Genomic DNA, 26,569 nt, shown 5'->3' on the forward strand with positions numbered 1-26,569 from the left:
GGTGCACAAGGACACCCAGGTCTCGTTGCACTTCCCCTTCTCCCAATCTATTGCCATTCAGATAATAATCTGCCTTCCTGTTTTTGCCACCAAAGTGGATAACCTCACATTTATCCACGTTATATTGCATCTGCCATGTTTTTGCCCAATCACCCAACCTATCCAAATCATCCTGGAGTTTCTCGGCATCCTCCTCACAGCACACACTCCCACCCAGCTTTGTGTCGTCTGCAAATTTGGAGATATTACATCTGGTTCCCTTGTCTAGATCATTAATATATATTGTGAATAGCTGGGGTCCAAGGACCGATCCCTGCCGTACCCCACTAGTCACTGCCTGCCACTCGGAAAAAGACCCGTTTATTCCAACTCTTTGCTTTCTGTCTGCCAACCAGTTCTCTATCCAAGTCAATACCTTGCCCCCAATCCCATGTGCCTTAATTTTACACGCTAATCTCTTATGCGGGACCTTATCAAAAGCCTTCTGAAAGTCCAAATACACCACATCCACTGGTTCTCCTTTATCTATTTTATCAGTTACATCCTCAAAAAATTCCTGTAGGTTAGTCGAGCACGATTTACCTTTTGTAAATCCATGTTGACTTTGTCCGATCCTGTCACTGTTTTCCAAGTGCTCTGCTATTACATCTTTTATATAACAACCAAGTGGCTACCATTGTGTGTTGTGAGTTGGTATGAGTGTGAGGGGTGGCTAGTGAGGTGGGGATGTGATAATGTAGATAGAGAGAGAGAGGGATGGGTGGAGGTGCAAGGTAAGCTGGTGTGAGTCAGGATGTGCAGGAATAGGGTAGGGAAGGCAGAGTGATGGGGATGTGATGAGAGGCAGAACAGGATAAGGTTGAGTGTGGCTTTGCAGTAACGTTTCGTGATCTACTGAGATCATTGAAACGTTTACAGCACTGCACCCAGGTCTTCCTGAACACATCCCTGCTTGTGACCTCCTCTGTAATCTGCAACCAGGCTATTTTGGTCTCTTGGGGAGGTCTCTTCCACCCATTGGAAGGGAAGAGGATCTCCCTACGTGCCCTGACTCCCTTCATAAGCATATGGAGTCATCAGAGAACCTTTGTGCAGCCCTCTGCCTCTGTGCAGTCATTGTCAGTGTTTGTAGCACTCCAAAGCTGTAGTGCACTATGTTAGATTAAACATCAAATCTAATGTGGCCATCGTCCCTTTAAAGATCCCGGCTCAAAACGCGTCATGAATGACATCACCAGACCCACTCCATTTAATTGAGCTGGGTAACGCAGAGGGCGGGCTTAATAGGCCCTATTAATGTAAGTTTGTTTTCAGCAGCGAGATGGAGCCAGCAGCGGGGTCACGACCAGCCACGGACACCGCCTGCACCGGACCCATCCAGGTAGGCAAAGTTCCAGCCTTTGTTTACCTGAGTTTCCGCTCAAATTCATTTGCATATCACAAAATGCAAAATCTGCCATGAACCAGTACAACTGGGCAGTGCTTTAAAATCTTTTTTAAAAATTTGCTTTAAAAAATATTCTTGATATGTTTAAGAGTGGTAACTCATTGCAGTTTGATTAATACAGCTGAAAATCAGTTTATCACAAAAATAAGCATTTTAAATCAGTGTTAATCCACCACATGTGAGTAACTCGATGTTAAATTACTGAAAATTACATTGAAAAAATATACAAAACTATTTTCTAGTTAGATTGCGGTACAGTAGTGACTTCCTTAGGTTTTGAATTTTTTTTTAAACTTTACTATTAGTGTCCTGGCGCCCAAGAGTTCCAGCTTAATTTTTGGTGCCTCCTCGAAGGCTTGCAAATAAGCGCAATTAGTGGAAACGCCTAATGGCAATTAATTCACCCTGGGGGCGTGGCCAGTTTTGTGGGCGGGGCCTGCTTCCAGCACAATGTTTTTAAAACTAGTGCAAAATATTGCAGAAACTCGAGTTGCACCGAACGCAATTTGCGATTAAAAATTCCACTATCTTTTACGCCGGTTGTGTGAATATCAGGGGAATTGTGCCGAAAAAACCAGCGCAATCGAGTGGAAACTCCGGGCCATAAAGTATATCTGTAATCAGTAGAAACACAAATTCAATTTTCAAATCAGTCCTCCAACGATGACCTAATTATTTAACTTGGCTCTCCGTCTCCATTTTGTGAACCTTGTGAAGATCTGAGTACAACTTATTTCAATCACTGGTCATTAAAACCAGTTTAGTTTCAAGACAGTTTAACACACCTTCTTCCGAAGTAAAAAGCTTTATTTTGATGTTAAAATGATGCATTTGCTTGCAATGCATTTTAAGCTTTCTTATTGGTTGAAATTTCCAAGTCATCCAGCAGACATATTTATTTGGAATGAAGAGCTGTCTTGTTTTCTCAAGCTATACCTTTCCAGTATTGTATGAGAAATTATCACTTTTCTGTACTTGAGTTTCTAAGGGATAGGAGGAACATGTCTGGTTTTTTGCATAGACCTTTATAGCAAAAACTAGAAAGCTGGTTAAAATGGACAAAGCTGTATGAAAGCAGGAAGCTTTTGTATTCCATTAAATGCGTCCTTCCAGTCACATCTTAATTTATTTTCTATAATGGACTGAAACTGGTATTTTACTTGAGGTTTTATAAAGTAGTGCCAAATTTTACCTACACCCACTAGCATTTAGCAGGAGTTACCTTAGCACATGCAATTTTATTACAAATTAATTGAATGACTGAATCAGTGACTTGGAGCAAAAAATGTATTGACTTTATAGTCTTGCGTGCAATATTTATTCTGTAATTTTTACCATTTTGCTTTTGTTCTATTTTTCTATTGTTGCTGCTGTTTTTTCTTCCTTGATTTATTTATTATATTTATTTCTTTTTATTCCTTCAACTCAGTATTTTATTCTTAATCCTCTGTCCAGTATGACACTGGTTTTCTAAGTTTCCTTTTTGCTCACTGTATATCTAGAGGACCAGAATACAAGGGGGTGGAAGAAATTCTGCAGCTTTACAAAGCCCTGGTTAGACCACACCTGTAGTACTGAGAGCAGTTCTGGGCACCACACCTTAGGAAGGATACACTGGCCTTGGAGGGAGTGCAGCGTAGATTTACCAGAAAGATACCTGGACTTCAAGGGTTAAATTACAAGGAGAGATTACACAAACTAGGGGTGATTTGATCAACGTTTTCAAGATATTAAGGCGAACTGATAGGGTAGAGGGAGAGAAAATATCTCCTCTGGTTGGGGAGTCAAGGACTTGGGGCATAGTCCAAAAATTAGAGCCAGGCCTTTTAGGAGTGAAGTTAGGATACACTTCTACACGAAAAGGGTGGTAGAAGTTTGGAACCGTCTTCTGCAAATGGCAATTGATGCCAGATAAATTGTTAATTTTAAATCTGAGATTGATAGATTTCTGTTAACCAAAGGTATTAAGGGATATGAGGCAAAGGTGGGTATATTGAGTTAAGTTATTGAATGGCGGAACAGGCTCGAGGGGCTAAATGTCCCACTCCTGTTCCTATGTTCTGTTGTTTCTCTATTGAACTGCCCTTTTCACCCCATTCCATCTGTACCACAGCCGAATTGCCCCCCTCATGCTGCTACTGGAATCCCCCATTCCCCAGTGCCTCTGCTGGATCACCCTAACCCCAGTGCCACTACTGGATCACCCTAACCCCAGTGACAGTGCTGGATCACCCTAACCCCAGTGCCTCTACTGGATCACCCTAACCCCAGTGCCAGTGCTGGATCACCCTAACCCCAGTGCCTCTACCGGATCACCCTAACCCCAGTGACAGTGCTGGATCACCCTAACCCCAGTGCCTCTACTGGATCACCCTAACCCCAGTGTCTCTGCTGGATCACCCTAACCCCAGTGCCTCTACTGGATCACCCTAACCCCAGTGCCTCTACTGGATCACCCTAACCCCAGTGCCTCTACTGGGTCACCCTAACCCCAGTGCCTCTGCTGGATCATCCTAACCCCAGCGCCAGTGCGGGATCACCCTAACCCCAGTGCCAGTGCAGGATCATCCTAACCCCAGTGCCTCTACTGGGTCACCCTAACCCCAGTGCCTCTGCTGGATGATCCTAACCCCAGTGCCAGTGCTGGATCACCCTAACCCCAGCGCCAGTGTGGGATCACCCTAACCCCAGTGCCAGTGCGGGATCATCCTAACCCCAGTGCCTCTACTGGATCACCCTAACCCCAGTGCCAGTGCTGGATCATCCTAACCCCAGTGCCAGTGCGAGATTATCCTAACCCCAGTGCCTCTACTGGATCACTCTAACCCCAGTGCCTCTACTGGATCACCCTAACCCCAGTGCCTCTGCTGGATCATCCTAACCCCAGTGCCAGTGCAGGATCACCCTAACCCCAGTGGCTCTGCTGGATCATCCTAACCCCAGTGCCAGTGCGGGATCATCCTAACCCCAGTGCCTCTGCTGGATCATCCTAACCCCAGTGCCAGTGCTGGATTACTCTAACCCCAGTGCCAGGTCACTCTAACCCCAGTGTCTCTACTGGATCACCTTAATCCCAGTGCCAGTGCTGGATCACCCTAACCCCAGTGCCAGTGCTGGATCACCCTAACCCCAGTGCCAGTGCTGGATCACCCTAACCCCAGTGCCAGTGCTGGATCACCCTAACCCCAGTGCCAGTGCTGGATCACCCTAACCCCAGTGCCAGTGCTGGATTACCCTAACCCCAGTGCCAGTACGGGATCACCCTAACCCAGTGTCTCTACTGGATCACCCTAACCCCAGTGCCAGTGCTGGGTCACCCTAACCCCAGTGCCAGTGCTGGATCACCCTAACCCCAGTGCCAGTGCTGGATCACCCTAACCCCAGTGCCAGTGCTGGATCACCCTAACCCCAGTGCCAGTGCTGGATCACCCTAACCCCAGTGCCAGTGCTGGATCATCCTAACCCCAGTGCCAGTGCTGGATCACCCTAACCCCAGTGCCAGTGCTGGATCACCCTAACCCCAGTGCCAGTGCTGGATCACCCTAACCCCAGTGCCAGTGCTGGATCACCCTAACCCCAGTGCCAGTACGGGATCACCCTAACCCAGTGTCTCTACTGGATCACCCTAACCCCAGTGCCAGTGCTGGATCACCCCAACCCCAGTGCCAGTGCTGGATCACCCTAACCCCAGTGCCAGTGCTGGATCACCCTAACCCCAGTGCCAGTGCTGGATCACCCCAACCCCAGTGCCTCTGCTGGATTTGCCCCAGGGTTTCTGCTGGATCTCAACATCTCGTTTCCATTTTTATCTCACCACCATTTCTCTACTTTATTCTCTCAGCTAGAAATTAATTTAAGAAAAACACAAGGGTAAATATATTCAGTAAATTAGAGAGACAAGTCAAAACAAAACCATAATGTTAAAAAACAAGAAAATTAAACAAAATGCAAGTTTATCAAACAAAATGAGGGAACACAGGAACTAAATAATGAAGGAATAAACAGAGGGTTTACACTCGAAGGAATTCTTATCAGGCTGTTAAAGGAGAACTCAATCCTTTCTAAAATATGGTGATCCTACATTTTTACTCACAGACACTGTACTCTGCATTGTTTCATTGACCATGTGCCGAAAATATTAAATGGCCCGGAATTTGCGGTCCGGATGACCGTGAACTGGTAGCGTTCGCCGTCATTCCGCCTTTGAAACTGACCACAACTTTAGGATTTAGCGCATGCAAAAAGCCTGAAGTTGTGGTCTGTCATTCACAGCTCTGACATAGGCTGCGCTGTGCACCCCCTCCCCCCACAGAGCCAGCAATCTGTGTAATCACCCAAATCAGGAAAAGTGATAAAAACTTTGGCTCTTCCACAGTAAGTACGCTGTTAAATTCCACACTAAAAGGGATCAGGTGTAGCTGGGGATTTAACAGCGTATTGACTGCTAAACAAAGGTTAAGGGCCTGAAAAACTAATTTTAATTTTGTACAATGTGATATTTGTCCATTTTAATAAAAATTACAGTTTTTAAGAAACTTTTAGTTTGTGCACCTTTATTTCAGGTTTGTCTTTTCCCTAAGTGAGATCTTCAATCTTCTCTTGCTCTCTCTAACATTTTTAAAAAGTTAGAATTTTAAGATCTTACTCACTTCCTTGTTTGCTGTTTGTGAGAATTCTGCGTTTTGATTGGCTGCTTAGACAGCTTGGTGACATCACAGCAGTTCACACAAGGGGATCCCCACTATACTCCATTGATTTGAATTGAGTGTTAGAAAACCTAAAGTTCTTGACACAATTTGCGAGATCCTTGTGCGAAGCGTACTTTGGGGCCAGCAGCGAACACCTTCACTTCGCTGCTGACCCCAAATTCCGGGCCAGTCAACCTAGGACACGTTACCCAGGTTTAATTTTACCCAGTGCAACAGGGACCATAGTCCAAAGTAATCACAAAAAGGCTGTAATTTCACTGCACAATTTTTCATTTTTTTTCAGAAATAAGTAAAAAAATATAACTAACATAAATGAATGCAATGCTAATTAAAATTTCAATTCCAATTTACTTTTTACATGCACTAGAAAGTTTATGTGTATGGATATTGGTTGAGCTTAGCTCTAAAGCGCCCTACAATATGGTCTGCTGACAATCACTGTCTAGGCAGGCACAGGAATAATCATCGGTTAGGTGAGATGCTGGAGTACTTCTGGCACCTGTGGTACCTTAAAGAGTCAGCACCTTCGAGAAAAATGTGGAGAAAATTGGAAGAAAAATTATTTTCCCCCTCCTTTTCAGGCATTGTAAATGCTTTGGTCATTTTTGGCTTCACTTTAATTCCAGATCATTTGCCTCTTCTCTCCGGTTCACTTGCTTTTTACTCTAACAGATTCACTATTACAGGAAAGCATTTCTCCTTGATTGCATGTGTACCACTGAATGGTCCTGATGAGATATAACAGCCAACTTACTCTCTAGCCAAATATTTCCTTTATAAGATAACAGTAACAGAATAAGTTCTCAAAATGGCTGTTTGACAAAAAAATCCAGAGAAAATGAAAGGGCAGAGCCAAATCTCCAGGGAGAAGTGACTGAAGCATTTAAAGAACCTGAAAAAGAGTAAGAAATGTTGTTTCTGCCAAGTGAACGTTTAGCATGCATTTTCAATTTTGATGAATATTATGTCTTCATCTTTATTCTGCATTTTGTTTCTTTTTAATGAATATGTTAAGACTATTTTCTTTACAAGTCAAGAAGTAAAATCAGAAAATCACGAGTGCTATTGTGGAATTTTACTCGGGATACAGAGAATGGAGAAGGTATGCCCCTCCCCCCTCTGCCAGGTGCACTGTTATTTGCTGCTTTTCTCTAGCACAGCAGCATATTGTTTAGAACACTTGGCAGCGGACAGTGTTTCAGAATAAATGATTGAAGTTTACCATCGTTTAAGCAGGGCTGCCTTCTCCTTTAAGGACTCCTGCTGTGTTATATTTCAGACAAGATCAATCAGTCATGAGCAACAATTGTGTAAAAAAAACACAAATCTGCATCCATGAAAAGAGCAAATGGTTCACAGCAACGTGTTTGTAAAAAAATCAACTTGCTGTAAAAAGGGGATTGATTGTATATTGTTACTCAGCACAACAAACACAATGGTATTATAAGTCACTTGATGAAAGGATGAGTGAAAAAGACAGAGAGACAATTCCTTTAACAGCACAATCATCCCTTACTTCAACATTAGAGCCTTGACTCGACAATGATGTACCACTCCTATCAGCCACACTCAGAAATTAATGGAGATGTTTTCTGGACCACACCTACTTGTAAGAATTTTCCATGTCTTCTTTTCTTCATCATAATACTGAACTAAGTTGCTTGGAAGTCGATCCGGACCTGGAGGCAATCCACCAACCAGTAACAAGAGTTTCTTACTGGAGCGAATCCTGGAAAGAGGATTCAAAGAAAATTGAAAATGTTTTATTGTGCAAAATGAGCATGTCTCATGTAAAGCATGTCAGAGTGCATTTTGTTGAATAATTACTCCCTTACTAAGGTCTCAGTCTGGTCTAGGATTGCCATCCTTCTAGTTTTGAATCAGACAGCCTGGTTTTTGAGTGGTCTGCCTGTTCAGAAATTTTAAAACTATAAACAAGACACGAAAATCTTTTTTCTCTGCAAATTTTCTTCCTTCCCATCTTCTCATGCCAACGTATAGCTCCACAGCCACCCTCAAGCACCCCAAGCAGTCATTATTCATGTGTGAACTGCGACAATGAGTATCGCAGCCTAGTCAATTGTGTGGTATCATAGCTGAATGCAATCCTGTTCTCAACCAATGCCTTTACATGTATACTTCTAGTAGAGGTGACTGAAGAGATCAGAAGCAGGAATCCTAGGCTGATTTTTTTCCCACATGCCCAGTGGTATTAGTGCTAATTGTACCACTGCCCTAAGATACGTTATCTCAGCACGGACCAGCAATTGACCTGCGGCCACCTGCTCTGTTTGGCTCAACAACCCCATGCTTTTACCAGTTGAGCCATCAGTGATTGCCAAAATCTAATTCTTAAAATAAATCCTGTTTTCAACTACTTTTAGTATGGAAGCATTTATTCTTAAGGTTTTGAATCAATTTTCATAAACAGCAAAGCAATATCAGAACTCAAGCCACAATTCCACCATCTTCCTTGGCCTTGGCTTTGGCAAATGCTGCCATCTTTGTTTGGTGTCCAAAATATGCAAGTGTAGTGAAAGCTGTATCATAAGTCTCAGACTCTGTGCACACCTTCAGCTCCCTTCCCTTAGACTTACCGGCAGTGTGATTGAGAGATATTCATACCCTTGGATCATACTGAGTCTGGCTTTAATCATGTACCTCAAGGCCACAAGGGAATACCAGCAGGGTGACATATCACTGGACTGCTACCTGCCTGTGTGCTTGGATGTGTTTGGTGTATAGTCTGCTGTAGTGTGAAGGTTACAAACCTAGCTCTCTTATCTCAGTTGCAATTGTATTGAATTGTACCCACAGCATCACTCCAATTACTAACATAAATGCTCACTTTTTTTAAAATTCCATGAACTCCATTGCCTTTCAATGACCACACTATGGGGTAGATTTTGACTTTGTGTGATAGTGTAAAATGAGTGATGGTGAGTCAGCAGCCCATTTTATATATCTCCCGAATTTTATTTCCATTGAAGTCAATAAATTGGGAGAGATGTTAAACGGGCTGCCGCTTGCTATCACCCATTTAACACTATTGCACAATGTCAAGATCTACCCCGTATGATTTATTTCTCTATAAGTTGTTTCCAGTGTTCTGAGTCTTTTCACATCATGCATCATATCATATCTCAGAGGGCGCGAGGAGACATGTCTCTCAGGCCTGTTCCATTGCCACTCTTGATCCAAGCATTAGGAAATACATGACAGTCACCCTGAGAGACTCCTCCGATCTTCCCTTCCTTCTTCTAGCAGGAAGAACAGGGAACTATGGCTGCACATCTAAATCCTCCAATTCAGTACTTCAGAACACCAGTGTGCTGCTTCACTACACTGTACCAGCACTATATTCTTTAAACAAATATTTTGACCAATATTTGAGTTTAGTTACATGAAGATGAACTCCCTGCAGACTTGCCAGTTCACTTTTTAAGGAAATATGCTTGACATCAGATGAGATGAAGTGACATCTTGTCTGTTTTGGCATTTGGTGGCAGGTTTATCAGTAGCTTTGCCAATGGTACAAATCTGGGCAACATTGCAATTGATTTTCTTATCAGAACAAGCTTAGTTCAACAAATAATATTCAAGCCAGCACAGAGCACTCTGCCTCTGCCACATTTGTCATCAATAGTTTTGCTAAACTTCAAAGCAGGTTTCTGTCAAGTTCGGTTTCAATTATTTTAAGAACAATCCACAATCAGGCTGCTGTTAGCACTCTCCTCATTTTAAACATTTTGTGCTGCAAATATGATTCTACTGCTCTGTGCCCAGTACCACCCTGAAAGTAACAGTTCATTAAAGCATTCCTTTATCCTTTTAACAGTAGGTCAGTAATTGGGCTTAGGACAAACTTTGATTCTGATTCGCCCTCTCTTCCTGTGGGGAAGCATCTGGACACCTCTCCACAGCGCTTTTTGAAGGCATAGCCAAGATTGGGAATACAACATGTGGCAGTTGATATTCTACAACACATTAGATCTCAAAACTCTGCAGTGGCTGATTTAGGAGGGATGTGAGGAATGTGTCTACATGTGTCTTACTCATTTTTGACTCAACTGACAATTTGATTTTGATTTATTAATATTCAGGCCACAATGATGCTGTATGGTGTAGTAACTTACGAATAGAAACAAAAAATTCCTCAACTTTAAAAATGAATGTAAGAAGTCATACAACACCAGGTTATAGTCCAACAGTTTTATTTGAAATCACAAGCTTTCGGAGCGCTGCTCCTTCGTCAGGTGAAGTGGAGAGATGCATATAGACACAGCATATATAGTCAGAGAATACTGCCAGATGATTACAGGTAATCTTTCTAACTGCCCTTTATCACACCTCAGCAGAGAGATAGTCACAGCAATCAAAGGTGTGAATGGTGTCCAAACAGGTCAGTCAGGAAAACATTACATCAAAGAACAATGAGCTGGGGTCACAAGGGGTCAAATGTTGCAGATGCTGGGGTCTGAATGAAAAACAAAAAACATACTATATGTCTATATGCATCTCTCCACTTCACCTGATGAAGGAGCAGCGCTCCAAAAGCTTGTGATTTCAAATAAAGCTGTTGGACTATAACCTGGTGTTGTATGACTTCTTACATTTGTCCACCCCAGTCCAACACCGGCATCTCCACATCTTAAAAATGAATGTTATCAAAACAAGATTATTAGTGTTAGATTAAAGTATTTGGTCCTTTTTTTGGAACAAACTATGAAGAGTAGAATTGAGGCAGGTGTCTTTAGCTACATAGTCTGACTCATAATCATCTGCTCTGATCCATGCATTAATTTTTTCTCCCTGCTGTTGCAATATTTGATAAGTTACAGTAAAGTTGATCAGACAAGTCAGATTCTTACTTTCTTTGGAGCTTCATGTCTTTAATGAGCAATTTGTTAAAGTTTCATACCTTGGGATGATCTAGGCATGAGCAACACTGTACCTGAAGAAAAGAATTGTCTTTATTGCCAACTGCTGCTTCTCATGCGTATTTTTCACTTCTTTGTCTGAATTTTGCTGTCAGATTCAGCCACCCCACCCAGAAAATTGAATGTGAATCTGTTGGTAAGCAGGTGTATTTCAGTGCCTGTAGTGTTTACCAATTGTATACGTCATCATGTATCATATATTTACAGCCTGAGCCATATACTCCTGCCCAGCTCTCATATATTAATGCCGATTTAAGTCATATGAAGTGGTATACAGATCATGATATATTTATTGTATATATAAATAAGTCTACTCAAAATTACCACAAAGTGCCCCAGAAAAAGTGTTAAAAATTACAGTTTTCAGGGGGATGCGCATCTTAAGTGCTTAGAAATGTCTAAATCCACCAGCAACACTCTGCTCTGCTGCATCAGGAGAACTTTCTGCTCTGTAGTACATTTATACCATTATGCTATTATGCTTTTGTAAAGTAAAATGTGGGAGAGAATTGCCTTGTCCTCCTAAGTACTCTTCATATTGTAATTGATCTTGTTTCATTAAGACAAAAGTCAACTGCAGTGCAGTAATGCAGTGACGCTCCAACATGCTGTAGCACATTTCCATGTGGGTTTACACCTCTGCCATTCTCCGCGTGGAATGTTTCCACTTTTTTGCCATGTTGTTAAGAGGAGACACTGAGCAGAGGTCAAATATTTCTCCGCAGAGAGGGAAGAAATCAGAGGATTGGATCATTCATGTGCACCTCTTCAAAGACTTGCATTTGCTGTGGAATGGTGATAGGTGTGAAGAGACCAAGAGAAGGAAAGGGGTGCAAAATGATTTGAAAAATTTAAAGTAATGAGTGGAATCAATTATATGCTCATGGAGCAACAGTTAAACAGCTATTCTGTATTAAACTAAAAGGTTAAGAATTTCAAATCAATTTGGAATGGAGATTGAGGATATGAAAAACAAATTAATTACTCAAAGGTATGAATTCAGAAACAAGAGATCAATCAGCTCATCAAACATCGTATTTTTAGCTTCTGTTTCAGGCCTCAATCCAGCCCATGCCCATTCCCTCTGCTACCTACTGAATCAGAAATCAATCCCGTTCCCTTTTGAATATATCTGCGGCAGTCTATTCCAAAAGTCAACTACTCTGAGCATGATTAATATTCCTTAGCATAAATATGTTTAAGGGTGATTTTGCAATCCAGCACTCCCCGCAGGTGGTAGCTTTGCAGGGAGCGCATCCTAGGAAATCATGGGCACTCAGCCTGTGGCCTTCCTCAGACTACGGATTTCCTGAGATTCAATCATTGTTAGCACTGCTTGCCACTGGAAGCACCAAAGGACAAAATCATTCCTATATAAGTTTAAAATCACAGCCTCTTGTTCTTCTATCCTGGTTTTATGCAAAATACCGCTTTATACCCACCTTACTGATACTCCTTATCTTAAAAACTTGGTAATATCCTCTTCTTAATCTTCCTTTTTCTAATGAAAATTGATTGATCTTCCTCAGCCTTTTAAAGGACCTTGTGACCTTGTGCACTTTAAAGCATCAGTATTCTTACTACATCTTGTGGATCTCTTGTAATCCATCGCTCCCTCATTTACTACCCTCAGCAGATCTGCTGCTCCATGTGTCTCTCTGCCTCTGTTCTCAGCACACCCAGTTCTTTAGGATTTCTGATATTAGGATTCAACCCTATTCCTTTTCCTCTCTCACTCTCCAGTGAGAGAAAGCAAGAGAATTATATTAGGAGTGATCCGAGGTGTAATGCTGTGTTAGAGCAATAGGACCTTTAGTTTTGATAGAGCCATTTCACTTATGCAATGATGATGAGGTAGCAGTGCCTCCTAATAGCATTCTCGTGCTTTCTTTCACTGGAGAATGAGGGAGGAAAGGAAGTAGAGCTGAAGTCTGGCATCAGCAACACCCACAGCTGGGCAAGTCATGATCAGGCAGAAAGAGAAAAATAAAATAGAAATAAAGAGAGAAATAAAGAAGAAAAGAGAACAGCAAGAGAGAAAGTGGATATAGGCAAAGAAGGAGAAGAAACACAGACTACACTGAGGCATTGAGGCAAGGATGCAGAGATGGTATGTTCTTCCCTCTCTCCACCAATAATTTGTTTTCCTTCTCAGTATCCTTTCCCTGCCTTGCACATCTGAGAGGATACGCCCAGGCTATTGCCACTTCCTCTCTGTAGCTAGTACAAGGAGGCTACCCTCATTCTTTTTACTCCACCCTGTTGAGAAATGCTTCACCTTCACTCAACAAATTCCACATGGTTAGACTCAGGGCCTGACTGAAAGGGGTTTGCAGACATAAACTAATGTCCCATCACTCTGTGATGCAATGTGTTGACCATTTGTGAGAGGACCACTCAAGCAAGACACTGCTTGCAACTGTGACCTTTGGCACAAAGCTATTGAGTAACGCTGCCTTAGAATTACACAAGATATTTATTAGACTCCAGCCTGGTACTAATTAATGTACTGACTTATTTAACACCATCCTTTAAATAGAGTGCAACGTAATTGTCATTTATAATTGAAATGTTGCTATATTACAAGTATAAACTGGTTATAGAACAGAAGGATACAATCACTTTTATTTCTTATCTGGATCCTCAATTCTCAAACTGCTTCTCTTTACAGCTGCATATGTGACAAAGTGGTTAACAGAGACTTTACCATTCACAATCAGCAGTGACAGCTAATTGTCATGGTTAGAGTTAATAGTGCTTTGCATTATAGTCTGACAGAGCTTTAGAAATGATCTGGTTGGCTGTTGAAACCATTGTTTGACAAGGCTAGAGGTGTTCCCTGCCTAAATCAGCAAAGGTAGGTCAGGCTTACTGCTTCTGGGAGAAATGTAAAGGTTGAAGATTACACTGAAAAGCCATTGTTTCCACCCCCACTATTTTAAGGAGATCTTAGGGAATAATGAAGTGTAAATTTTCTTGATAATCTGAGCTGAAAGAGCTTAACATAGGATTACATAGGATTACATAGGATATGCGGCACAGAAACAGGCCATTCGGCCCAACCAGTTCATGCTGGCATTTATGCTCCACACGAGCCTCCTCCCATCTTTCCTCATCTAAATCTATCACCATAACCCTCTATTCCCTTCTCCCTCATATGCTCGTCTTGCCTCCCCTTAAATGCATCTATACTTTTCGCTTCAACCACTCCCTGTGGTAGCGAGTTTCACATTCTCACCACTCTTTGGGTAAAGAAGTTTCTGCTGAATTCCCTATTGGATTTCTTGGTGACTATCTTATATTGATGGCCTCTAGTTATGCTCTTCCCCACAAGTGGAAACATTCTCTCTGTATCCACTCTATCAAAACCTTTCATAATTTTAAAAACCTCTATTAGGTCACCCCTCAGCCTTCTTTTTTCAAGAGAAAAGAGACCCAGCCTGTTTATCCTTTCCTGATATGTATACCCTCGCATTAACTGTATTACAAAACAAATTCCAGCCTAGTAAAAGGTCCTTAAGGCCACATGAACAAGGCATCAATGTTTATGTTAAAAAATGGCTGGTTAAATCTCAAAAGTTACAGTCTGTGAGCTTTGTGCTGTGTTTCCAAAAGTACTGCAGCAAGTATCCAGAACATTCCTAGATCAGATGCATATCCATTCTATTCAAGCACTTTTGGATCTTCCTCTGGTCTTAGCACTTGAGAAGGAAATAACTTGGAACAAGGAAGAAAATATAGTGCAAACTACAAATGGCATAACATGTCTGTGTTCAGTCTGCAGGCAGCAGGAACTAGTTCTCCATTCACTGCCACAGCTATGCATTTTCATATTTGACCAACATCACACAACTGCACAGCCTGAAGGTAAGGACGGCTACTGGAAGTTTAGTATTGTGGTCACAACCAACTGGGAGAACATCCAGCTTTCTGAAGACTTGGCCACTGAATGACTGAGAACACACTCGTTCTCTTGGGCACATCAAAAATTAAGTAACTTTTCTAAGCTTTTATTGCTAAAGATTAAAGTTATTTTGTCTTGACTTAAACATGTTACCCAAACTGTGCCCACTTAAACAGCATGTAATATCTTAAAATTCAATGCAACATACCATACGTGGTTTTAGGTATTTATTCATTGTTAATCTTACAATTAAACCCTGATAAAATCAGCTCAATTTTTCATGAGAAAAAGTTAATTCCAATGAAAAATGTGATCTCAGCAGAGATATGTTCAAAATGCTCCATTATACACTGCCTCAAATAATAAAATCTCACAACCCTGACAACGCATTACTGGTATTAATCTATGAGTATGAAAGGGAAATGCCTCACTAATGATGCAAGGATAAGTGAGTTATGTTTTTGTGGCACAAAAGTGAATTAAACCAAGGAATGAGCCTTCCAGAAGGTGATATTCTTTCTAATATATAGTTCTTGTTTGTGCTGTCCTTTCCTTATTTCCATAGGTGGATTGACATATCACACTGTTTTCAGTGTTTAGAAAAAAAGAATACATTATGTTGGTTCTGTAAAACTGCTAACAATACAGCAAGACTGTTAGAATCTGTTCTACAATGTGCCACACAATGCTACCAGTTATGGGATAACTACCTGTGGGAAAATCATGTTTTAGCATCACTGCAGGTAGTTATCACAGTATTGAGAATACTGAAAATAACACTATCACCCATGCAATTAGATAATAATGAACTAGCAGGCATGTGTACACTTGGGAGATAAGAGGGGTTACCATAGTGATTATTGTTATTAGATCACTTTTATTTTAAGGATGAAGCTTTTGTAAGGTATTTTCCTCCTTGCCCTTTCTCCTGACCTCTCTGTGACATGCAACGTCTGTGGTTGAGAGCACAGCTGCTGACCTGCTCTCAGGTCTGTATGAATGGAAAACAGGCCATTGGGAACTGCAGGGCAATGGTCTGGAGATGACTCTCTCTCTGATTTCCCCTTCTTCCCTTTGGTAGCTACCCTCCATTCAGTGCCTCTCACAGCAGCATAGCTCAGAATGGGGACTCAGCATGTGGAAGATCGCAGGTGCAAACCCACATACCACAGCATTTTTGTGCTCCAACATGCTGCTCATACGAACTGCACTTCTGTGCTGCTATTTCTTCAATTTTATCTTTGAAAGAAAGTATTAACATGGTAATACCCAAAGTATGTCTTTGTTTCATTGCCATTTAAAGTTCTTTTCAAAATATTACAAAATTAAAACCAATTCTATGATACTTAGTGAGCTGAATGCCAATTACTGTAGAACCAGGTGCAACAGTTAAATAGAGGTGAGGATGAAAGATTCTACACTATTACAGCAATCTGTTAGTCAATCACGCCACTGACTTTGATTTTACCGTGATCTAATAATTCATATCACACATTGGTGTCAAAACGGTGAAAATTATTTCTTATTTTCAGAGTCATGGTGCAAGGCAAAATAATTTAGAAAATGAGTTGTTAATTAATAGGATACTGCATGTGTGAAGTCTGAAGGTTATATTCAAGACTGAATTATGTCAGGTAAATGCTATGAGCATACTCTGCCATCACCCCCCTCATAGAATCCTCTAACTATTAATATATGGTGAATCTTGTCGTAACTGTTGTTGTCCAATTGCAATTATATAGTAAGGATAAATAAAGGATATTAGATTTCTGCAATAAGTCACAATTGTAAAGTCACAAACTACTATAAAGCTCAAGCAATTGATGAGTATCAGAAAAAAAGTTTTCTGTCAGGCATTTGTTATTCTTTTTGGATATAGTTTATCTTATTTTTAGTGTTTTAAGTTATTTTATATTATGTATATTATCAGCAGCAGAATGCTGTGTGGTGAAAGACTATTAATGATAACGATGTAGGACTTGAAGATTGGTAGTGTCACATGATACTGTGTGCCTGCAGCTCACGTGTCAGATTATACTATTAGCAGGTTTCTTTCAGCAATGCATTACTAGGAAATAAATCACACACTGTATATAATACAGGAGGATTATGATTGAACCTCAGAAGCTTTCAGTGTTCTGCCTCAGACCTGATGCTGTGATGCTGAGTCACAGAAAACAACTGAACATAGGAAAGAAGATCCAAACCCAACCACTACCCCTGATCTAACACTAACAATTTGTATGTGTCTATCCATATTTTAGTACAGTAGGGTGTATTTTAGCACTTGATTTGTCTTTTGCTAAAAGCGATAGCACAAATTGCCTTTCATTACTGCCTAAACTATTTCAAATCATTTACACCATGATTAAAGCTCCAATATCCATTGAACGTATGGATCTCGAAAGCTACTTGGAGCAGGGCGGAGTTCCTTCAACACAGCCAGACTCTAAACACATCTTGAAAATTCAATATATACACATATGTATAAATAGTTGATTATTGAAAATACACAAATGTTATTTATTCATGGGCCCAATCACATGCCTGTGTAAAAAAGAAATATGGACATAGGACCATGGAATTGAACCACTCTGAGAAAAGATAAACAAAGTAAATGCCTCCTGGTTAGGGAATGTATAGCAAGGGGCCTAAACATTTCCCCAGATATATTTTTTGATGGGGGAGAGGGGTTGAATCCTTCATGCTGGGCCCCAATCCACCTCGATCAAAAATATTAAACTTATGCCACAGCCACCATAACTCAGCTACAACAAACTCACTGGAGAATGTGTGCTGGGGAGGTGTGTGTGGGCAGGGGGTGTTACAGGAATGGATTACTTGTTGAATATATTTAACATTCTCTGTCTCTTCTACTTCCCGCTGAAGATTCGGATTGTCCTGTTATAAGAAGAAAGTTGATTTGTGAGTTGATCTTTCCCTTGAAGTCAACTTATGGGCATGATTAGTGACGTTATCCGGGTCTAACTGCATCGTTATTAAACTGTACCATTTTTTTTTACAAATATTAACATCAAAACATTAGCTTGTTTTTATTCTAACGATTTCCTTTCCAGATAACCTGAGATAAAGTCAACGAAAATCCATCAGACACTCAAACAAATGACCCCCCCCCCCCTTTTTGAGTTTGATGTGCAGGCTCTTCGCCCCACATTGAGTAATAAAAGCATGCTGCTCTCACCTGCTGGCCATGCTCTGCCGGCAGTGCTGCCTGAAGGGCATGAGGTGGTAGTTCATGGCATCCAGCAGGAGCTTCTGACAGGCGGGGTCGGTTCGCATGAAATCAACCGACTGCACCCTCTCCACCAGCTCGGTGGCGGGGATGAGGGCGAAGCGGAGCCGCTTCATCAGGTCCGGGGCGTATTGCATGCGAGTCTCCCGATCGTGTTCGAGCCACAGCACGGACATCTGAAAGAGAGCCAGCTCCGACTCCACAGGTGGCGGCATCGAGTCCATCATGGCGCACACCTCTTCGAAATTGAGTAGCAGGATGTCCTCCACGAAGTACTTGTTGGCCAGCTTCTTGGTCTCGTCCAGCCCGTGGATGGCGGCGATCTGGCAGATCTGCTTGTAGTTCTGCATAGATATCTGGTCGTTGAGGAACTGGACGCAGAGTTTAGTGACGGGAGGGATGTGGAGGATCTTGCTGACCGAGAGCACGTCCTCCACCGTATCCAGAGACAGTGTCATGTTGGCCGTGTAGATGTACTCCAAGACCAGGCATACCCCGGTGGCCGAGCAGCCCTGCAGCACGATGTTGTTGATGGACCGGGAGATGTCCTCGGCCGGAGAAGAAGGGGTCCGGCTCCCCGGGTCGTCAGTGCTCTCTTTGCACTGGTTGTTGGAGAAAAGCGATCGGAAATACTGGGAGCAGGAAGCCAGCACTGCTTTGTGGCAATGGAACTGCTGGCTTTGGGCTGTCAGAGTCACATCACAGAAGAGCTGTTTCCTCCACAGCAGGTTGAGGCCATGGAGAAGGTTATCACTGTGTGTAGGGTCGAAGGTGGACGTCCTGTCACCAGATCTTGACATGGTATCTAACTTTGGACACCTCCTAAAAGGGCACACATTTCACACAGTCAGATTATAGGCATTATTTCCCCGTGACAAACATTTCCATGTAAGTAAAGCGAGATTTCTCAGACCAACGCTCCATTAAAGATAACAAAATGTTTTATTATTGTTACAAAAGACGTCTGTTGTATGCGAAATCTCTCTATGGGTTAAACCCTTACGCTAATGTTACCTTTTATTTGCTCAGTCTACACATTTTAAGCAGCACACTGTTACTGCGAATGTAAGTCACCCCTGCATGTTTGTCCTAATAAACATTACAGAAAGATATCAGGCATAAATATCAGTGCCGTTTGCATTCAAGGTTTATTTTTCTGTTCAAAGAGACCACAAATGAAATAGTTAAAGTTTCATGTTACCTAATGGTGTTTAAAAAAACGACCAGCTAATACATAAAGACCGGTACAGTTGCTTGGTATAAGTGGGTGCAATAACAGACGTCAGGGGTCAGATTCTTAACAGAAATAAACTTCAAAAATCGGAAGCAGCGCCTTACTAAGTAAAGCTGCCGAGCTTCCATGGTGTTTGCTACATGCACGGATCTCCTTTTCAAATTTAGCAGTAGCCCCTTGTCTGATCCAGCTCCTGCCCATGGATTTTCACATTGCTGTTTATTCACCAAGGCACCTGTCACAGCCTCATCTCCCCAGTGTTTCCCACTCGTCACCAACGCAGACAGGCCACAAACTTACCTGTATACACTGGGCTGCAAACTGGCGTCCACTTCGATCAGATCCCCACTTTTATATTATTTTTTCTCCTTTTTTTCTTTGCTTCGATCCCTCTGTAAAATCCGTATCCGATCAAGCTCCACGCGTTGCAACTTCAGCAGTTACGCTTGCGAGGTTTTTTTGTCGTTCATCATTTGATATACTGTCTCCAGAATTAGCAACAGCAAGAAGTCTGAGAGCAGCTTTCGCAAAAAAATGTACGTGTGACAAATTATGCTACCAAGAAACAACACATCATTATCCTTGGGCCTGGGATTCAGTGAGTCGTAACAAGAGTAATAGGAAATCCACGGTTGGGGAGAGAAACGGTCGTGCATCGCCAGTGAAGAGTGACCATGGAGGGGCTGGATGCTGGAGAGAGTTTTAAAATTATGGCTCAAGGCTATTGTAAAATTGTCGTGCGTAAATGACTGCGCAGTCAAACATCTTAGAAAAGCAGTCCCCTTTATAAAGAACCGTCAAGTTTTAGTGCGCATTGCTAATTAGTCAATTTCTCTTTCCTTCACAGCCTAGCGACTTCTGCTGAGCTGAAACTGCTAATTCTGTGACCACGCTTCTCTCTCTGGGTGAATGAATATCTCACAGAAAAAAAGACTCTGTCCCACAAAATATTTTTCTCCTCATCTTTCACATGCATGGATTTATGAAGGTGGATGAACAATGCAATCTTCAGATGATGGCACAAACTTTCTTACCATTTTATTGCCTGTGCAGTTACATAAGATGACACACAGACTAACCAGTACTGTACTGTCTGCTGTAATGAATTACATGGGATTCTATCCCATTAATACTGTTGATGCATTGAAACAAAGAAATGATTATCCACTTGATATTACGATCGTTGGAAATTATCAGATTGTCTTGTTAATGTCTTGGTAACAATGACATTTTGTTATTAAGACTTTTTCTTCTTTCAATTGCATCAGATGACATACATTGTCTAACCAACGCTGCTATAATGAATTAGCCTAGCTTATATTTCACGAACACCATTGCGGCATTAAAACATAGAAGTTATTATCCCACTCATATTATGCTCATTTAAATATATACCGGATTGCCTTTTTAATGTATCCAAGTAAAGACAAAAAACATCACGAATGTGTCTCCCCGCTATTGGATTGAATACAATAATATTCTTGGGACATTAAAACAGAACCTGTGTGTTACATTGATAGTCCACTGCTTTAAAGACACCAGCTGTAATGTTAACATCCTCAGAATATAGAAATCAGTTTTCGGGTCTGCTGTTACATTCCTTTCGGTGCCTGCACTGTATTAAACCAAAATCGTTAAGTTTTGGCGTACCAGCATTGATGAAGAATCTAATATATGCCTGATGCTGATCACTTAAGAATATAAAAGAGAAACTTTTTTTTAAGGCAGCCGTTTAAAAATCCATAACAGCAGTTCCAATATGAATCCGGCTACAGTTTTACAACCTAGAGTTCCAATAAGATGTGATCTATCTGCATAGATCAACTTTATTCATGTATGTTGTTGATAGACCCCAGCCGCATTATCTTGCACCAAAATACGTTTACATTCAATTCCTCATTCCACACAGATAAACATCACGATGCTTTGCATAAAATCCAGGATAAATTGTGAATGCAGCAGATCCTTATTGATCTGGGATGTTCCTAACTAAAAGCGGTCCCTACTCTGCCCTATAAATGTCTAAAGACATAAAATATGTTCTTTTCTGGTTTATTGGATTAATGGCTTCCTGAGGTTGTGACTCCTGCAGGGGGTCCATAGGCGTGTTAAACCCTACAAAAGATGTCTGCTAACACCACTTCAAGCCGATTTAAATTTAATAAATTATCTGAGGTACCGTGTCAACACTAAATAGACATGAAAGCTTGACCGAATTAGTAATTCAGCAACATTATTTTATCTAGAGATGATTATGTCGATATGTGTGAGAAGTGTTGTTACATCTCGATTTTTCTAAACAAGCATCAGAAATATTTAATGACACAGTTACATGGGGGGTCAATGGCTGTAGCCAAGAAATCTCCCAGGCATAATTTTACCTACTGGGTTCAGCACGAAACGTATGCTGTAGGCAAAGTATTATTTTTCTAAATCTAAGGTGTCAGATCGTCACGGAAATGTGATTGCCTGTTCTAGACCAGTGCCTAGAATCTTCAATTTGCGGCTTGTGAAGAATCGTTCTAAATGTTCTAACTGTAAATCCCCGGGTCTTGTGCCTGCAAAAGAATTTTGCCAGTGGTTTAAACACAGATCTTCTCAGTTTAATAGTTTTGGCAATTTCAAACACTTTATATGCTAAAGGTTTTGTTGGAAGTTACTGGTAAAATGTTTCTTCTTTGATTTGAATCGTTCCAGTTAATAATTTTGTTTTTCTCAACCTATTATGGCATATACATATCTATATTTCTTGCATGCTAACAGCAAGTGACTGAAGAGCCCTCAACTGTGAGAAAGTTCTGCCCCTACTAATTGGATTCGGGGTCTTGTTCTCTGAGTGACATCAGAGTCACTGAGATTATTGCCCAATGACGCCCCGAAGCCCAGGCGACACCGAGACTTAATGGGTGAGAGTGCTACCATTAATAATCTTACTTTTCCTAAAACACGTGTACTTGTATTTCCCAGGAACTCTGTAGTTGCTTCCCAACAGTGGAAATCTGATTGGATTTCACGTGAATGTTCAGTCTACTCTAGTCATTCCTACCTTGGTAAATTGTATAAAACCAGAAGCTCTTTGCTAGGCCAAACAATTCTCCCAGGAGCTGACTGCTGTAACTTGCTTTTTTTTGTGCCTGGCTCTGATTCCCTCGTCATTCACCCCTCCCCCCAACCCCAGTTTCTGCAGGCAACCAGCCCATTGCAACAGAAGACCCATCCAATACTTCCCATTGTTTAAAGGTGGCAGTCCAATGCAGCCTACAAAAGTTGAACTGGGTGATCTCAACACAACCAAATACGATTATTTCAACAAACATTCAAATTAAATATTGGTTCTGTTTCATGTCGAGTACGTAAAGTCTATGTGCTGTATATAAAACGTATGTACTCATTATTTTGAGCTTAAGCGCTGTAGGCCTCTTGTTTTTGATAAAATTCCACAAATGCAATTTTCTGAAGTCAGTATATGTTGAAAACAGTGAAAAAACACCACAATTTACAGAAAACAATGAATTAAGGAAACTAGCAGAGCACTCTCACCAGGAGCTCTTCATAGGTGCATCAGTCTGATTAAAAAAAAATCCTACCCACACAATCACACCCGCAAACCTGTGACCAAGAGGTTCATCATGCTCATATTTCCTTTGAATGAATTGCATGTTCACTGCTTCCAGTCACTGAATACCACAATACCAGACTTGTTTCAGGGCTGTGAAGTCCTAAATCCCTTTACAGATATGCCACTAAGATTATGATAGTGAGAATCGTGATTTTGTTGTTAAGGGTATGAGAGGTAACAGAGTTTTAGATATACAAGTATATTACTATATAGCAATACCACTTCTTACTGCAAAGTCTACAACACATATAATTGAACAGTTGCAACAACAACAACAACTTGTATTTATATAGCACCTTAAACATAGTAAAACATCCCAAGGCACTTCACAGGAACATTATCAAATACAATTTGACACCAAGCCACATAAGGAGATATTAGAGTAGATAACCGAAAGCTTAGTTAAAGAGATAGGTTTTAAGTAGCATCTTAAAGGAGGAAAGAGAGGTAGAGAGGTTTAGGGAGGGAATTCCAGAGTTCAGGGCCTTGGCACCTGAAGGCATGGCCACCAGTGGTGGAGCGATTAAAATCAGGGGTGCTCAAGAGGCCAGAATTAGAGGAGTGCAGAGATATTGGAGGATTGTGGGCCATGTTCCCCCTAATTTCTTTTTTGGATGCGTGGCTCCTTTAAGGGACTGTGCAGCCTATTCACAAACATGGGAAAAGCTGGTCACGGGCTGCGCGGAATCGGCAGAGAGCTATGCGGTTGTACAGCTTAGAGGGAAAGTTGGTTGTGGGGCTGAAGGAGATTACAGAGATAGGGAGAGGTGAGGCCATGGAGGGATTTGAAAACAAGGATGAGAATGTTAAAATTGAGGCATTGCTTAACTGGGAGTCAATGTAGGTCAGCGAGCACAGGGGTGATGGGTGAATGGGATTTAGTACGAGTTAGGACATGGGCAGCCTAGTTTTGGATGACTTCAAGTTTACGGAGGGTAGGATGTGGGAGGAGTGCTTTGAAATAGTCAAGTCTAGAGGTAACAAAGACATGGATAAGGGTTTCAGCAGCAGATGAGCTGAGGCAGGGGTAGAGTCTGGTGATGTTCCAGTGGTGGAAATAGGTGGTTTTAGTTATGCCATGGATATGTGGTCGGAAGCTCATCTTGGGGTTATATATGACACTAAGGTTGCGAACAGTCTGGTTCGGCCTCAGACAGATGCTATGGAGAGGGATGGAGTTGGTGGCTAGGGAACAGAGTTTGTGGCAGGAACCAAAGACAATGGCTTCGGTCTTCCCAATATTTAGTCACAAATGCATACCAGATTTAAGAACCCACTATTTTATGGCTTTTCCTCCACTTTGTCTTGGGCTCATGCAAGAAAGCACTCTTCATAAGCAAAACAAATCTCCCCATAAACTGACATTTCTACCCTTATATAGAATTAAAAATGATCCCCTAATTGTAGAATTGACCAATGGAAATCACAGGGGATGCCCACATTTGCATGACTCTTTCAAAAGGCAGAGCAGATGACCTTGTCAGACCAATGCATACAAGCTCAAACCAACAGTCAGATTTGCTTCGAATACAAAAGCAAAATACTGCAGATGCAGGAAATCTGGGATAAAAACAGAAAATGTTGGAAATACTCAGCAGGTCAGGCAGCATCTGTGGAGAAACAGAATTAACGGCCACAATTTTGCGGCTTGGGAGTGGGTCAGCTGGTTTCCGGGTTCCAGTCCCGCCCCCAACTGCATCCGGCCAACGGACTGATTTTACATCGATTGGCCTAGTTAAGCCCACCCTGCGGGCTTGCCGGCCAATTTAGAAGAAGCCGGTCAGATGACGTCACTTGATGACGTGTCATCTGCTTGTTTTCTTAAAGGGGCCATGCACAATTTTTCTTTGACAGCTCATTTCTCAGTGTTTGACAGCACTGAGGTGCTGCAAACACTGACAATGTCTGCAACAGTTAATGTATTTACACTTTTCTGTAGGTAACCTCATTGGGAGAACCTCTCTCACCAGTGACAGATCGCTTCTGTAACCTCATCTGCAGCTGCCATCTGTTCTAGCCTAATGAGGGAGTCACTGGAGAGCCTGGGTGCAACAGCTCACCTGTTGCAGACAGTGAGGCTGCGCAGTCTCCAGGCAGAAACCCCAGGAGGAAGGGGTGGAGTCGGGGTTTTTCGAGCGGGAAACGCGAGCGACTGGAAGAAAAGAGGGCAGGAGCTCTGAAAAGAGGGCTCAGGAGGCAAATGGCTGCCGCATCCCGTCCCGGGCTTCCAAACTCGGCCGCCACCCTTCGTATTAGTAGCTCTGCATCCAGAACTCAAAGTGGGATTCAGTGATCGTGAAGAGAATTCAACGAAGGGGTTCGGAGTCGTAAGTCTTGCAGACATTATACATACCATGAGCTCCAACTTAAGCGCGCCAACGAAAGAGTGCACTCGAATTTGGACACAGGGACAGATTCTCCTTTGAATCCATATAAATGGAGAATGTATGTTTATTATGTCTAGATTCATTCTAATGTATGCAAATGTCTAATTTAGTTCATTGACCTGTAATCTTCTTATACTGTCTGACGTTAAAACTATAAAGTAAGATAGTTAGAATTAAGCCATTGTAGTAGTGATCTCCTTACTGGACTATAGAATACTGTCTACAACAGAGACCACATCTCACATATATCTAGAGAACCGTGAAGGGGTTACATTTTGGGGGCTCGTCCAGGATTGTGGTCTATTTATGTCAGTAAACTAACAGTATTGAATGCTCATTGCTAAGAGAGTGGTTTGTGGTTTCTACTGGGCTGTTTGAGCATAAAAGATGGATGTTATTGAGGTTGAAGCTTGGTGCAAACGGAAGCAGATAGCTACTACCCATGCCATTGTGCTGAATGGTGTTGCTAACGATGACCCTGATGATGTCTTGCTAAGGGCTCTGAATTGTGTCAAAGCCTTTGGAAAGGTTAGGATAGTTGAGCGCTACTTGGATACAGCTACCAAGAAGCAGTTTGTGTTGATCCAGACATCAGAGAACCTGAGAGGTCATGGTTTACCTGAGGCAGTTGGGCTTTCTGAAGAGGCTGGTCCCTGGCCAGTTCAGTTTGTCCCTATTACTACTAAGGAAGAAGAAGGGTTTCAGACCAAGTTGTTGTCATTCTTGAGACAAGAAGGAAAGACTGTTGCTGATGTCAAAGGTCTGATAGGTCCTTCGGCCCTGGATATGAACACTCGGTCAGTGCCATTAGTTCTCTGGTGGATAAATGCATCAATCTGCCCTTCGAGGCTCAGGGATACCGTAAGCTCCGTATGTTCTCAGGAGTGAGACCAACTCCCAGTGGGGAAGAGGAGTACAACGCCTGGGCTGAGCAGACCCTGCCTCTGCTAGAGGAATGGCAGTGCAGTGACAATGTGAAGAGGCAGAGAATAGTAGAAAGCCTTAAGGGTCCTGCTGCTGACATTGTAAGATTCTTAAAGGCGCAGAACACCTCTGCTACTTCCTTTGACGACATG

The 26,569-nt window shown here is 41.9% G+C and overlaps 1 protein-coding gene across 1 annotated transcript in view; it reads right to left on the reverse strand.

Annotated features, from left to right (window-relative positions):
• klhl14 (kelch-like family member 14) overlaps nt 1–20,127 on the reverse strand; it is a 215,120-nt gene extending 194,993 nt beyond the window's left edge. The window contains exons 1-3 of the mRNA XM_085992854.1: nt 19,788–20,127; nt 18,203–19,075; nt 7,764–7,885 (exon numbers count right to left, since the gene is read on the reverse strand). Of these exons, the coding sequence (XP_085848980.1) occupies nt 7,764–7,885; nt 18,203–19,053 (973 nt within the window). The 5' untranslated portion in view covers nt 19,054–19,075; nt 19,788–20,127. The remainder of the gene's footprint in view (nt 1–7,763; nt 7,886–18,202; nt 19,076–19,787) is intronic.
• Nucleotides 20,128–26,569: the final 6,442 nt, after the last annotated feature.

This window comes from Somniosus microcephalus, chromosome 7 (genome assembly GCF_052327205.1).
Source record: "Somniosus microcephalus isolate GS21.2 chromosome 7, FLI_Smic_1.0, whole genome shotgun sequence".
NCBI classification, from domain to species: Eukaryota; Metazoa; Chordata; class Chondrichthyes; order Squaliformes; family Somniosidae; genus Somniosus; species Somniosus microcephalus.